The following is a 16,268-nucleotide window of genomic DNA, read 5'->3' as shown; positions in this document are numbered from 1 at the left end:
CAACGGGATCCAATAGCCAAGCATATCTTTTCCTCACCACCCTCCTCCCCAACTCTCTGCTTTCTGCTACGCAACTCTTCTGTTCATTTGCCCCTTCCCACCGATCTTGCTCCTGGCACTTTTTCTTGCAAGCAGAACAAGTGCTACACCTCCTACTTCTCTACCATTCAGGGCTCCAAACAGTCCTTCCAGGTGAGGCGACACTTCACCTGTACTGTATCCAGTGCTCCCAGTGTGGCCTGTTGTACGTTGGTGAGACTAGATGTAGATTGGGAGACTGCTTTGTCGAGCACCTACGCTCCACCCACCAGAAAATGTGTGATCGTCCAGGGCCACCCATTTTAATTCCACTTCCCATACCCATTATGATATGTCATTTCATGGCCTCCTCTATTGTCGCGATAAGGCCACACTCATATTGGAAGAGCAGCACCTTATATTCTGTTTGGGTAGCCTCCACCCTGATGGCATGAACACTGACTTCTCTAACTTCTGGTAATGCCCTCCCCCACTTCTCTATTTCTCATTCCCTTTTCCCCCTCTCACCTTCTTTCCTGGCCTGCCCATTGCCTCCTTCTGGTGCACCTCCCCCTTTTTCTTTCTTCCATGGCCTTCTGTCCTCTCCGATTAAGATTTCCCCTTCTCTAGCCCTGTATCTCTTTCACCAATCAACTTCCCAACTATTTATCTCACCCCTCCCCCTCCCGGTCTCACCTATCACCTTGTGGTTCTCCCTCCCCCCCCCCCCCACCTTCTAACTCTGACTCATCTTTTTTCTCCAGCCCTGCTGAAGGGTCTCGGACCAAAACGTTGATTGAACTCTTTTCCATAGATGCTACCTGGCCTGCTGAGTTCCACCAGCATCTTGTGTGTGTTACTTGGATTTCCAACATCTGCAGATTTTCTCTTGGTGATTGGAATCTTTTCTAGTGGTCCCTTTGCAACAAGATTATTAATGAATTGTGTAGTAGTAGATCTAAAAATAACCTATTCCCCAGTTATAAACTTGGAGCTTGAAGACAGATCATCCCTACACAGATGCATGAGACCGCTATCTGTGTCTACAGATGTGTCTCCTGCTTATGACATTGATGATGATATATCATCCAAAATCAGCACTGGCTTAAAAAAACACGTGTTAATTTCAACAGCAATGATAGAGAATATGCAGGATGCTTTCTGAAAAGTGAAACTTGACTACTGCTTGCTATTCATTGTCACCAGTTTTGACAGTGATGGTAGACAAATCTGAGTTGGATCTTATGAGAATACAAGAAATAGGAACAGGAACAGGGTGTCAAGAGCAAGAGAGGCAAGACCAAAAGGCAGTATGGAGATTGGCAGCACCTGTGCAATAAGACATAGGAGCAGAATTAGGCTATTTGGCCTATCGAGCTTGCTCTGCCATTTCATCATGGCTGATCCATTTTCTCTCTCAGCCTCAATCTCCTGCCTTCTCCCCACATCTCTTCATGCCCTGACTAATCAAAAATCTATCAGCTTCTACCTTAAGTATACCCAATGACTCAGCCTCCATCCACAGCCACCTGTGGAATTTTTGAGAACAAGGTACAGGCTTCACCAGTTCTGATGAAGGGTCTCAGCCCGAAACATTGACTGTTTACTCTTTTCCATAGATGCTGCCTGGCCTGCTGAGTTCCTCCAGCATTTTGTATGTGTTGCTTGGATTTTCAGCATCAGCAGATTTCCTTTTGTTTATGAATGGGAGTGGCTATATTGAGAGGGGTTGCTGAGGTCAAAGTGCAGGCATTGCTGAGAAAGGTCAGTAATGACCAAGTGAGGTTTTCTATTTTAATTCTTTTTCTTCACAGAGACTGGGGATAAAGAACGTAGGAGCTCGCATGGTGCTATATCCTCCTTCAGAATGTGGGCAATTCAGTGTTCCTGGTGACTGTGCTTATGGGAAAAGTGTCCAGCTGTAGCTCCTATCTGACCACATAGAGGAGATGGAACTACAGTAGGACCAGTGTTGGAATATCGGGATGCTGAAAATGTGAAAGACAAGTGTGCCATATCGGATACTGTTGGAGAGCATGGCTTCTGAGAGGAAGGAGGTGGCAGCGGTCAAGTTTGATGCACCATTGTTAGCCCTGTTGAAACGGAAGGAAAAGCCTTGGTGAGCACAACAGTGGAGGATTTGTCAGTGAGGGGGAATTGACAGGCATTTCTTTGGGCAACAGTGGGACTCTAGAATGGACTGCTGCTTTCCCTGGTGCCATGATCAGGAATGTCTCTGAGGAGGGACAAAACATTCTGAAGCGGGAGGGAGATGTTGGAGTACATATTGTTCCCAAGGACATTAGTTAAAGGGATGAGGTCTGCAGAAAGTTGTGGAGAAGGATAAACAGCAGGACCTCCAAGATTATAGTCTTAGGATTACTCCCAATGTCATGTGCTAACAGGGGTTAAAATAGGAAGATAGGAAAGATGAATGCATGGCTTAAAAGCTGGTACAGTGGGGTACTTTGATCATTGCGATCTCTTCTGCGGCAGGTGGGACCAAGAAGACACGTTAAAATGCAAGGGGCCAATATTCCTGTGGGGAGTTGTGCTCATGCCAGTCAGTGGGGTTTAAACTAATTTAGCAGGCAGTGGGAAACTCAGTGGCAGTTGAGGCGATTGAGTATAAATCAAATAAGTCCAATTTTTGGGAGGACTGCTAGAATCAACTTTAAAGTGAGAAGTCTCATGAGCAAGTCAGATAAGTTTAGAATATGGATCAGCGCAAGATAGTACAATCACAGAAACATGATTGTGTGAAGAGCAGAACTCTCAGCCTAATGATCTGGGCTATAGATGTTTTGGCTGTTATAGGTCTCAGTCACTGGGAGTTGTAGTAACTACAATGCTCCACCTAGTTCTGTGGACGAAAGTGTTTTGTTAATGTGATGGGTTAGAGGAGAATGGCCATGCTGGTTCGAGCTGACAAGAAGGCAACAGTAACATGTGTTCTGACAGTGGTATGGAGAAGGGCACCACTGAACTCACATGTTGAACCTTGAGGTGGATGGGCTACGGCAGCAGATGACCACACTGGGTTCCACTCCAGTACCTAATGAAGTGGCCACTGAGTGTAGCTTAGAAAATCTGTTTAATTGCAAAACCCCCACCGAGTGAACTGCGATGTGACAAGAAGTGAGGTTAATTAGATTAGGGAATTGTAAGTAGTCAGATAAACAAGCAGCCTGTGTCGCCATCTAGTGATATCCAAGAACATTCAACCATAGGCTGACATATGCCACAAGTGCCAATGAATGAACAATTCTAAAAAAAGAGGGAGCCCGACCACCACTCCTTAACATTCAGTGGAATTCCAACTTCCTTGGGATTTCCACTGACAAGAAAATAACTGGATAAACTCCTTAACACTGTCGAGAAAAGCTGGGTCAGAGTCTAAATTTCCTGTGGTGAATGCTGGATATCCCAAAGCCTTTTCATCAACTATAAGGTACCTTTTAGGAATGTCTTTAAATACACTCTACTTGGAGCTCCAGTGACACCTTTGACACCATCCAGATCAAAGCAGTTTGTTACTTCACTGGCTTCCTATCTATCCCCCCAAATATTTAGTTCTCCCACCACCATTTCTAGATATTTCCAGCAACTGCTATGTGTTGTATCCTGTAGTTTCAGGATTGCTTTTCCATCCCTCTCACCCTCCCTTTTCTCTCTACGTAAAAACATGGATCACCAGTGATCTAAGAGCTCTTCTCAACCTCAAAAAGAGAGCCTTTAGATCAGGATTTGCAATGTTCAGAGGGAGCTAAAGGAGAAAATCAAGGTGGCTAAGGAGAAATATAGGAGAGAGCTGGAGAACAAGCTTGGGTGGAGTATCACATGGAAGGTGTGCAGAGGCTTGAAGGACATCACTGGCTTCAATCAGCCTAGTTGTAGAGCCTCGGAATGCAGCCGTGAACGGGCTAATGAGTTAAACCAATTCCTCAATAGGTTTGACAATCGCCCTCCTGTTCGCACCCCATCAGCACACCAGTCCAGGTGTCGAGACACCCAATGCTCCCTCAGCACCAATGCCTCCCCTCCTCCCTTCTCCTCTCTCCAGTTGAACATGTCGATGGACAACACAGGCTACCACTGTCTACATCCCCTCCTTACCCTGCACCTACCATCCACACCTCCACATACCAACTGCTATCATCCCGATCTACAACCCCCCCCAGTCCCCACTTTCCACCAACTCCCCAGTCATCATGGAAGTCTTGAATAACTACTGTCCAGTGGCCCTGGCCTCACATATCATGAAGAGCCTAGAAAGGCTGGTCCTGGCTCACCTCTGACCCCTGGTCAGATCAGCCCTCGATCCCCAGCACTTTGCCTACCAGGAGCACATTGGAGTCGACGTTCTGTCACCTACCTGCTGAACAGAGCCTACTCCCAATTGGATAAGCAGGGCAGCATCACAAGGATCACGTTCTTTATTTCTCAAGTGTCTTCAATACCATACAGCCCTCATTGCTGGGGGGCAAAGCTCCATTCAATGCAGGTTGGTACTTCCATTGTTTCCTGGATAATGGACTACCTGACTGGCAGACTACAGTTTGTGTGGCTTCAGAGCTGTGTGTCAGACATGGCTATAAGCATCACTGGGCCCCACATGGGACTGTATTGACTCCTTTCCTGTTTATGCTGTATACCTCGAACTTTAGATACAACACTGAGTCATGTCATCTGCAGACATTTTCTGATAACTCAGCAATAAGTTGGGTGTAGAAAGGGAGGACAGGAGAATGAATACAGGGCCCTGGTGGAGGACTTTGTCAAATGGTGCAAGCTGAATCATCTGCAGCTCAACATCAGTAAAAGAAAGGAGATGGTGTTGGACTTTAGGAAGACTAAGCCTTCACTGCTCCCTGTTACTATTGATGGTGAGGGCGTGGATGTGATGAGAGGGTGTACTTGGGGGTGCACCTAGATGCCAGACTTGAGTGGAGCACCAACACAGAGGCTGTATACAAGAATGGCCAGTGTCGCTTCTACCTCCTGAGGACACTGAGGTCCTTTGGAATGTGCAGGCCTCTCCTTCACATGTTCTATAAGTCTGTTGTCGCCAGTACAATTGTCTATGCGGTGGTGTGCTGAGGCAATGGCATCAATACGGGTAATGCTAACAGGCTCAATAAACTGATTTAGAAAGGCTGGCTCAGTTATAGGAGTCAAACTGGACACACTGGAGGCTGTGATAGATCAAAGGACCCTCCAGAAAATCCTGGTAATTCTAGACAATGATTCTCACGCTCTGCACGCCACCTTGGCTGAACAGAGGAACACTTTCAGTAAGACAGATGTGCTGCTCCAAAGAGCGATATATGACGTCATTAGGCTAAATAATGAGTCAATCTATAGCCAAGGAAGTTATGACCCCCTACGAGGTAATTTATTTTTTCATTCATTTTTATTTCTCTTCTAATATTTGTATATCTGTGAACCTGTAATGCTACTGTGACATTGTAATTTCCTTTGGGATCAATAATCTCTCTGCCTTCCCCCCACCCCCCATCTCTCGTCCCCCCTCTCTCTCTGCCCCTACCTCCCTACCTCTCACCCCCTGCCCCCCCGAGACAATTGCAAAAACGATACAGTTGTGATAGTAGGTGGAGGCCTGTGACTAGTGGTGTGCTGCCAGTATCAGTGCTGGGTCCATCATTATTTATAATATATGTTAATAGTTTAGACGATAATGAGGTAACCTTGGTCAGCAAATTTGTCGATGGCACCAACATTGAGGACAAGGAAGGCTATGAAAGCTTGCAGTGTGATCTGGACTAGCTGGAATATTGGGCTGGAAAATACCAGGTGGAATTGAATGCAGACAAGTGTGAGATGTTGCACTTTGCCAGGACAAACTAGGGGGTAGAAAACTTGCATAGTGAATGGTGGGGCACTAGGGTGAGCAGTGGAACAGAGGGATCTGGGAATACAGATACATAAGTACTTGAAAGTGACATCACGGGTATATTGGGTTGTAAAGAGAGCTTTTGGCACATTGGCCTTTATAAATCAAAGTATTGAGTACAGGAGTTAGGATGTTATGTTGAAGTTGTGTAAGACATTGGTGAGGCCAAATTGTGTGTAGTTCTGACCACCTATCTGCAGGCCAAGATATCACTAAGATTGAAAGAGTCCAGAGACCTTGGAACCTGTCGTAAGGAAATGTTGAACCCGTTAGGACTTCGTTCCCTGACTTTAGGATAATGAGTGGAGATTTGATAGAATGTGGTTGGTAGTGCAAATACTGTATCATGTTGTATTGTTTTTCATTTGTAGTATGGATTTACAGTACTGTGCAAAAGTCTTAGGCACACAAGAATTTTTTTAATATGGATTCAGATGGCATGGCCTCCACAGAGCACTGATCTCTGTAAAGACAGAAGCAAGTGAGATGGCCAAAGTCTGCAGTCTGCAGAAGATGCTTGGAACAGCCGACCTGCCAATTTTCTTACAAAACTGCATGATAGTGCAGCTAAGAGAATTGATGCAGTTTTAAAGGGTGGTTACACCAAATATCGATTGATTTAGTCTTTACTGTTTACTGTCTTTTATAGTAATTTTTGATGTTTAGAAACTTTTCATTTCATTATTTTTGACAGCATTTTCACCTTACAATTTTTTTTACGTGTCCAAGACTTTTGCGCAGTACCGTAGATATTAGCAAAAGGGAAATGATAAGGAATTTCACTGATAATGGCAAATTGGAGATTAAGGCAAAATGAAGATAATACAAAAAATAAAGGGATATTTATAGAGTTTATTTTCTGACCTCAAGAAATCACAGTGCTTTACCAACTTAATGTTTTGTAGATTAGTCACTGCTGTGATGTAACCAATATGACAGCCAACTTGTGCAGCTCATTCCACAGGAACCTTTGTGAAAGTAACCAGATGATCTGTTTTGGTGTTGATGTAGGAGTGAAGAATGTTAATTAGGGTACTGGAAAGAACTCCTCTGCTGACAATTGGAAAGGTATGCATGGTATTTCTTGTCTACTTGTCTGGTTACGTCATTAAATATGTTATTCAAAACACATGACTACGGATGGTGCTGAATTGTTAGCATTGAAATAGAATTTGAATCCATGATATCTAAAGCAGGGGTCCCCAACCTTTTTTGCACTGCAGACCGGTCTAATATTGACAATATTAGAAACATAGAAGATAGGTGCAGGAGTAGGCCATTCGGCCCTTCGAGCCTGCACCGCCATTTATTATGATCATGGCTGATCATCCAACTCAGAACCCCGCCCCAGCCTTCCCTCCATACCCCCTAACCCCCGTAGCCACAAGGGCCATATCTAACTCCCTCTTAAATATAGCCAATGAACTGGCCTCAACTGTTTCCTGTGGCAGAGAATTCCACAGATTCACCACTCTCTGTGTGAAGAAGTTTTTCCTAATCTCGGTCCTAAAAGGCTTCCCCTCTATCCTCAAACTGTGACCCCTCGTTCTGGACTTCCCCAACATCGGGAACAATCTTCCTGCATCTAGCCTGTCCAATCCCTTTAGGATCTTATACGTTTCAATCAGATTCCCCCTCAATCTTCTAAATTCCAACGAGTACAAGCCCAGTTCATCCAGTCTTTCTTCATATGAAAGTCCTGCCATCCCAGGAATCAATCTGGTGAACCTTCTCTGTACTCCCTCTATGGCAAGGATGTCTTTCCTCAGATTAGGGGACCAAAACTGCACACAATACTCCAGGAGTGGTCTCACCAAGGCCTTGTACAACTGCAGTAGTACCTCCCTGCTCCTGTACTCAAATCCTCTCGCTATAAATGCCAGCATACCATTCGCCTTTTTCACCGCCTGCTGTACCTGCATGCCCACTTTCAATGACTGGTGTATAATGACACCCAGGTCTCGTTGCACCTCCCCTTTTCCTAATCGGCCACCATTCAGATAATAATCTGTTTTCCTATTTTTGCCACCAAAGTGGATAACTTCACATTTATCCACATTAAATTGCATCTGCCATGAATTTGCCCACTCACCCAACCTATCCAAGTCACCCTGCATCCTCTTAGCATCCTCCTCACAGCTAACACTGCCACCCAGCTTCGTGTCATCCGCAAACTTGGAGATGCTGCATTTAATATATATTGTAAACAACTGGGGTCCCAGCACTGAGCCTTGCGGTACCCCACTAGTCACCGCCTGCCATTCTGAAAAGGTCCTGTTTATTCCCACTCTTTGCTTCCTGTCTGCTAACCAACTCTCCACCCACACCAATACCTTACCCCCAATACCGTGTGCTTTAAGTTTGCACACTAATCTCCTGTGTGGGACCTTGTCAAAAGCCTTCTGAAAATCCAAATATACCACATCCACTGGTTCTCCCCTATCCACTCTACTAGTTACATCCTCAAAAAATTCTATGAGATTCGTCAGACACGATTTTCATTTCACAAATCCATGCTGACTTTGTCCGATCATTTCACCGCTTTCCAAATGTGCTGTTATCACATCCTTGATAACTGACTCCAGCAGTTTCCCCACCACCGACGTTAGGCTAACCGGTCTATAATTCCCCGGTTTCTCTCTCTCTCCTTTTTTAAAAAGTGGAGTTACATTAGCCACCCTCCAATCCTCAGGAACTAGTCCAGAATCTAACGAGTTTTGAAAAATTATCACTAATGCATCCACTATTTCTTGGGCTACTTCCTTAAGCACCCTGGGATGCAGACCATCTGGCCCTGGGGATTTATCTGCCTTCAATCCCTTCAATTTACCTAACACCACTTCCCTACTAACATGTATTTCGCTCAGTTCCTCCATCTCACTGGACCCTCTGTCCCCTACTATTTCTGGAAGATTATTTATGTCCTCCTTAGTGAAGACAGAACCAAAGTAATTATTCAATTGGTCTGCCATGTCCTTGCTCCCCATAATCAATTCACCTGTTTCTGTCTGCAGGGGACCTACATTTGTTTTTACCGGTCTTTTCCTTTTTACATATCTATAAAAGCTTTTACAGTCCATTTTTATGTTGCCTGCCAGTTTTCTCTCATAATCTTTTTTCCCCTTCCTAATTAAGCCCTTTGTCCTCCTCTGCTGAAATCTGAATTTCTCCCAGTCCTCAGGTGAGCCACTTTCTCTGGCTAATTTGTATGCTTCTTCTTTGGAATTGATACTATCCCTAATTTCTCTTGTCAGCCACGGGTGCACTACCTTCCTTGATTTATTCTTTTGCCAAACTGGCATGTACATTTGTTGCAGTTCATCCATGCAACCTTTAAATGCTTGCCATTGCATATCCACCGTCAATCCTTTAAGTGTCATTTGCCAGTCTATCTTAGCTAATTCACGTCTCATACCTTCAAAGTTACCCCTCTTTAAGTTCAGAACCTTTGTTTCTGAATTAACTATGTCACTCTCCATCTTAATGAAGAATTCCACCATATTATGGTCACTCTTACCCAAGGGGCCTCTCACGACAAGATTGCTAATTAACCCTTCCTCATTGCTCAAAACCCAGTCTAGAATAGCCTGCTCTCTAGTTGGTTCCTCGACATGTTGGTTCAAAAAACCATCCCGCATACATTCCAAGAAATCCTCTTCCTCAGCACCTTTACCAATTTGGTTCACCCAATCTACATGTAGATTGAAGTCACCCATTATAACTGCTGTTCCTTTATTGCACACATTTCTAATTTCCTGTTTAATACCATCTCCGACCTCCCTGCTACTGTTAGGTGGCCTGTACACAACTCCCACCAGCGTCTTCTGCCCCTTAGTGTTACGCAGCTCTACCCATATCGATTCCACATCTTCCCGGCTTATGTCCTTCCTTTCTATTGTGTTAATCTCTTCTTTGACTAGCAACGCCACCCCACCTCCCCTTCCTTCATGTCTATCCCTCCTGAATATTGAATATCCCTGAACGTTGAGCTCCCATCCCTGGTCACCCTGGAGCCATGTCTCTGTGATCCCAACTATATCATAATCATTAATAACAATCTGCACTTTCAATTCATCCACCTTATTACGAATGCTCCTTGCATTGACACACAAAGCCTTCAGGCGCTCTTTTACAAATCTCTTAGCCCTTATACAATTATGCTGAAAAGTGGCCCTTTTTAATGCTTGCCCTGGATTTGTCGGCCTGCCACTTTTACTTTTCTCCATAGTACTTTTTGTTTCTACCCTCACTTTACACCCCTCTGCCTCTCTGCACTGGTTCCCATCCCCCTGTAGTGAACTAACCTCCTCATGCCTAGCCTCTTTAATTTGATTCCCACCCCCCAACCATTCTAGTTTAAAGTCACCTCAGTAGCCCCCGCTAATCTCCCTGCCAGGATATTGGTCCCCCTAGGATTCAAGTGCAACCCGTCCTTTTTGTACAGGTCACGCCTGCGCCAAAAGAGGTCCCAATGATCCAAAAACTTGAATCCCTGCCCCCTGCTCCAATCCCTCAGCCACGCATTTATCCTCCACCTCATCGCATTCCTACTCTCTCTGTCGCGTGGCACAGGCAGTAATCCCGAGATTACTACCTTTGCGGTCCTTTTTCTCAACTCCCTTCCTAGCTCCCTATATTCTCCTTTCAGGACCTCATCCCTTTTCCTACCTATGTCATTGGTACCTATATGTACCACGACCTCTGGCTCCTCACCCTCCCACTTCAGGATATCTTGGACACGATCAGAAATATCCCGGATCCTGGCACCAGGGAGGCAAACTACCATCCGGGTCTCTGGACTGCGTCCACAGAATCGCCTATCTGACCCCCTTACTATCGAGTCCCCTATCACAACTGCCCTCCTCTTCCTTGCCCTACCCTTCTGAGCTACAGGGCCGGACTCTGTGCCAGAGGCACGGCCACTGTCGCTTCTCCCGGGTAAGCTGTCCCCCCCAACAGTACTCAAACAGGAGTACCTGTTGTTAAGGGGTACAGCCACCGGGGTACTCCCTATTACCTGACCTTTCCCCTTCCCTCTCCTAACCGTGACTCACTTGTCTGCCTCCCGTGGCCCCGGCGTGACCATCTGCCTGCAACTCCTCTCCATCACCTCCTCACTCTCCCTGACCAGACGAAGGTCATCGAGCTGCAGCTCCAGTTCCGTAACGCGGTCCCTTAGGAGCTGCATCTCGACGCACCTGGCGCAGATATTCTTGCAGACCGGCCAACCCCGGGGGAGGGGGGGGGGCTGTTCAAGTCGGGTTAAACTCACCTCAACATGTCTTTTACAGTTAGGGTCGCCAACTTTCTCACTCCCAAATAAGGGACAAAAGTAGCAGTCAAAACCCGGCAACACACATCAAAGTTGCTGGTGAACGCAGCAGGCCAGGCAGCATCTCTAGGAAGAGGTACAGTCGACGTTTCAGGCCGAGACTCTTCGTCAGGACTAACTGAAGGAAGAGTGAGTAAGAGATTTGAAAGTGGGAGGGGGAGGGGGAGGAGGAGATCCAAAATGATAGAAGACAGGAGGGGGAGGGATGGAGCCAAGAGCTGGACAGGTGATTGGCAAAAGGGATACGAGAGGATCATGGGACAGGAGGTCCAGGGAGAAAGACAGTGGGGGGGGGGGAACCCAGAGGATAGGCAAGGGTTATAGTCAGAGGGACAGAGGGAGAAAAAAGAAAGTGAGAGAAAGAATGTGTGTATAAAAATAAATAACGGATGGGGTACGAGGGGGACGTGGGACATTAGCGGAAGTTAGAGAAGTCAATGTTCATTCCATCAGGTTGGAGGCTACCCAGACGGAATATAAGGTGTTGTTCCTCCCACCAGAGTGTGGCTTCACCTTTACAGTAGAGGAGGCCGTGGACACTTTACCCCAGGAAAGACTGCAATGACCATGAAGCCTTGCGCGGGCACCTGTGTGCGCATGTGCGTACGTGCCGATTTTTCTTCATCTTCCCGACTATACTGTACATCCATTATTTTTACTTTATATAGGCTTTGTATTTATCATATCATTCCCGCTTTTACTATATGTTAGTGTTATTTATTTTTGGTTTTATGTGTTATTTGGTAGGATTTGTTAGGTTATTTTTGGGGTCTGGGAACGCTCAAAAATTTTTCCCATATAAATTAATGGTAATTGCTTCTTTGCTTCACGCCATTTCGGCACGAAAGGTTTCATAGGAACACTGTACCTTAGCGGGGGAAATACGGGACAAACTAATTTAGCCCAATATATGGGATGTCCCGGCAAATACGGGACAGTTGGCAACCCTATGTTCAAGTTCAGCAGTGAGTGACAGGGAATGAGGAAAGGTGCAGCTGACTCGTATCGTTTCCTCGCGGACTGCTAACACATGCTTTGCTATGTGGTTGGGGACCACTGGGCTAAAGCAGAATAGAGAGTAATACTTCTCCGCAATTGGTGATAATGGAAATCAACTATAACTTTCAAATGTGCATAATGGATCTCACTCTTCAAATTTGGCTATGTCCAAACTTGCATTTGTTTCTCAGTTATTATAATTATGATATTATCTGTTGATGATCTTATTGGAAGGATTGCTTTATCAAATGTGTTACATACTTTAAGTACAAGTACTGTTATAATTTCATAAGTTCTTTGGAATATTGAGAGAAATATGAAATAATTGCACTATTTTCATCCCACTTTGGGAAAACTCCCCTCAGCAATTACCCTGGCTGTAAAACACTTGCAACGAGCAATTATGGGTGTGTCGAGGAAGACCAAAATAAAAGAATTGAAATGGAAAGCAATGCTGTTTTCTTGTTGTTTATTTTGCGGGTATTCAGGGGAAATCCCTTTGCCCTGAGATGGAGATGCAGGAAACCTAGCTAGACATGAATAGAACCATAAACCATAGAACACTACAGCACAGAAACAGGCCATTCGGCCCTTCTAGTCTGTGCTGAAACATTATTCCACTAGTCCATAACCCTCCAGATCTCTCCCATCCATGTACCTATGCAACTTATTCTTAAAACTTTTAAGAGTGAGCCCACATTTACCGTAAACAACAGGAATTCTGCAGATGCTGGAAATTCAAGCAACACACATCAAAGTTGCTGGTGAACGCAGCAGGCCAGGCAGCATCTGTAGGAAGAGGTGCAGTCGACGTTTCAGGCCAAGACCCTTCGTCAGGACTAACTGAAGGAAGAGTGAGTAAGGGATTTGAAAGTTGGAGGGGGAGGGGGAGATCCAAAATGATAGGAGTAGACAGGAGAGGGAGGGATGGAGCCAAGAGCTGGACAGGTGATTGGCAAAAGGGGATACGAGAGGATCATGGGACAGGAGGTCCGGGAAGAAAGACAAGGGGGGGGGGACCCAGAGGATGGGCAAGGGGTATATTCAGAGGGACAGAGGGAGAAAAAGGAGAGTGAGAGAAAGAATGTGTGCATAAAAATAAGTAACAGATGGGGTACGAGGGGGAGGTGGGGCCTAGCGGAAGTTAGAGAAGTCGATGTTCATGCCATCAGGTTGGAGGCTACCCAGACGGAATATAAGGTGTTGTTCCTCCAACCTGAGTGTGGCTTCATCTTTACAGTAGAGGAGGCCGTGGATAGACATGTCAGAATGGGAATGGGATGTGGAATTAAAATGTGTGGCCACTGGGAGATCCTGCTTTCTCTGGCGGACAGAGCGTAGAAGTTCAGCAAAGCAGTCTCCCAGTCTGCGTCGGGTCTTGCCAATATATAAAAGGCCACATCGGGAGCACCGGACGCAGTATATCACCCCAGTCGACTCACAGGTGAAGTGTTGCCTCACCTGGAAGGACTGTTTGGGGCCCTGAATGGTGGTGAGGGAGGAAGTGTAAGGGCATGTGTAGCACTTGTTCCACTTACACGGATAAGTGCCAGGAGGGAGATCAGTGGGGAGGGATGGGGGGGACGAATGGACAAGGGAGTTGTGTAGGGAGCAATCTCTGCGGAATGCAGAGAGAGGGGGGGAGGGAAAGATGTGCTTAGTGGTGGGATCCCGTTGGAGGTGGCGGAAGTTACGTAGAATAATATGTTGGACCCGGAGGCTGGTGGGGTGGTAGGTGAGGACCAGGGAACCCTATTCCTAGTGGGGTGGCGGGAGGGTGGAGTGAGAGCAGATGTACGTGAAATGGGGGAGATGCGTTTAAGAGCAGAGTTGATAGTGGAGCAAGGGAAGCCCCTTTCTTTAAAAAATGAAGACATCTCCCTCGTCCTAGAATGAAATGTTACTTATTTTTATGCACACATTCTTTCTCTCACTCTCCTTTTTCTCCTTCTGTCCCTCTGAATATACCTCTTGCCCATCCTCTGGGTCCCCCCCCCCCCCCGTCTTTCTTCCCGGACCTCCTGTCCCATGATCCTCTCGTATCCCCTTTTGCCTATCACCTGTCCAGCTCTTGGCTCCATCCCTCCCCCTCCTGTCTTCTCCTATCATTTTGGATCTCCCCCTCCCCCTCCCACTTTCAAATCCCTTACTCACTCTTCCTTCAGTTAGTCCTGACGAAGGGTCTCGGCCTGAAACGTCGACTGCACCTCTTCCTAGAGATGCTGCCTGGCCTGCTGCGTTCACCAGCAACTTTGATGTGTGTTGCCCACATTTACTGTGTCAGATGGCAGCTCGTTCCATACTCTCACCATGAGTTAAGTTCCCCCTAAACCTTTCCCCTTTCACCCTAAAGCCATATCCTCCCTTGTTTATCTCTCCTAATCTAAGTGGAAAGAGCCTATTCACATTTACTCTGTCTGTACCCCTCATAATTTTGTAAACCACTATCAAATCTCCCCTCATTCTTCTACGCTCCAAGGAATAAAATCCTAACCTGTTCAATCTTTGCCTGTAACTCAACTCCTGAAGACCCGGCAACATCCTAGTAAATCTCCTGTGCACTCTTTCAATCTTACTGACATCCTTCCTATAGTTAGGTGACCAGCACAGACCACAACCTCCCCGCTGGGGTAGATGCGGGCGAACAGAATGGAGGAGGCCGTGTGGAAGGCCCGCGCGAGATCCGGTTGGCCACTCGGCCCCTCCGCTCGTGCAGAGCGCGCTGACCTGACTCCCCGCGCGCCTGATGGGGACACGTCACGCACGCACGCACGCGCTCCCGCCGGCGCGGGTGGGTGTGTTTGCACCGCGCGCACTCGTGGGCTCCCAGTGGCCATCGGTTGGTGCGCGGCTGCTGCTCCGCGGCGAAGATGGCGGCGCTGCTCTCCCTCACTCAGGTACTGGGGAATCTGAGGGGCGCGAAGAGGACTGGGAGGTGGCAGCGGCGGCGGCAACCATCCCCTCCTCGCACTCGGCATCTGGAGCGGGTTTTGAATTCAAGCAGCCGCGCGTGTCTGAGAGGGCAGCGCTTTGGCAAATGGGAGGCAGCTAGGCCGCGGTTGGGCGGGGGGGGGAGGGTGGGCAGATCAGAACGGCGGCAGCGGCTGAGCTCTAGTCCAGTCTGCACGGCTGACAGCGCCTGAATACGTCCCCTGGTTGGATAACCTCAGCCCTCCGTGATGGTCGTCTACTCCACTTCCCCTTATTGTGATAGGATAGGCGGCGTCTTCCTACTTGCAACTGGCGAGGGCTGGCTCCGGGGCCCGGCACCGTTTGTACCCCCAGTATTTATTTACATCGGTCCCGGTCTTCCCGGTGGAAGCAAGGAAACGCAGTCTTTCTCACAGGTTGATATACTTATTCAAAAAGATGCTCGAAAGATCTGTGTGCCCAAGAATCACGTTTTTACTGTTTTGATTCTCCGGTGATATGTTGATATGCCTGTCATTTCTATATGAATCTGTTATGACGCCTTTTTTCACTGTAAAAGGCTGTCATTGATTAAGAAATTGCATGTGCCAAAAGTTAGCATGGTGCTTCAAAATATTTCATTTTACGTTCTTACTTCCTAGTTCTAAATAAGATAATGAGCGGCGTTAGCCTTTTAAATATCTATAGTACGTCACGTTTCTTTAAATAATGATGCTTTGGTGATGGCTGGCGCTTTATTGAGAATTAAGGTCTCACCATTGAACCTGACATCCACAACAAGTAAAGGTAGCCTGTAGGGGTCACTCTATAATGGAGAAGTGCATAAAAATTCGCTGTTTTTTTCCCTCCCTTCCTTTGCTTGGATTGATCCTTGTCGCTGTGTCGTCTTGTTGTCTATTATTGCTGTGATAAACTTTGTTTAGAAACTTAAGAAATACTTTCTCTATAAACACATAAGAAATAGTGGATGTTTGGCATCTGACTTAATTTAGCAGCCTCTGGTATGTATATGGATTTTAAAGCTGATTAAATATTTTTGCAAGTGAGACCCAATGAAAAGAATATCTTTACATT

The 16,268-nt window shown here is 46.4% G+C and overlaps 1 protein-coding gene across 10 annotated transcripts in view; it reads left to right on the top strand.

Moving 5' to 3' along the window:
• Positions 1–15,065: 15,065 nt before the first annotated feature.
• The window catches only part of eps15l1a (epidermal growth factor receptor pathway substrate 15-like 1a), a 475,482-nt gene continuing 474,279 nt past the window's right edge, over positions 15,066–16,268 (top strand). For 9 of the 10 annotated variants that reach the window (XM_072244311.1, XM_072244309.1, XM_072244317.1 and 6 more), the window contains exon 1: positions 15,066–15,160. In XM_072244311.1, coding sequence (XP_072100412.1) covers positions 15,134–15,160 — 27 coding nt within the window. In that variant the 5' untranslated portion in view covers positions 15,066–15,133. Of the gene's footprint in view, positions 15,161–15,538; positions 15,611–16,268 lie in introns of those variants that run through there. The other variant, XM_072244310.1, reaches the window with a different exon arrangement.

This window comes from Mobula birostris, chromosome 26 (genome assembly GCF_030028105.1).
Source record: "Mobula birostris isolate sMobBir1 chromosome 26, sMobBir1.hap1, whole genome shotgun sequence".
NCBI classification, from domain to species: Eukaryota; Metazoa; Chordata; class Chondrichthyes; order Myliobatiformes; family Myliobatidae; genus Mobula; species Mobula birostris.
The sequence above is the reverse complement of the archived record's forward strand: the minus strand, read 5'-3'. Positions and strand labels throughout refer to the sequence as shown.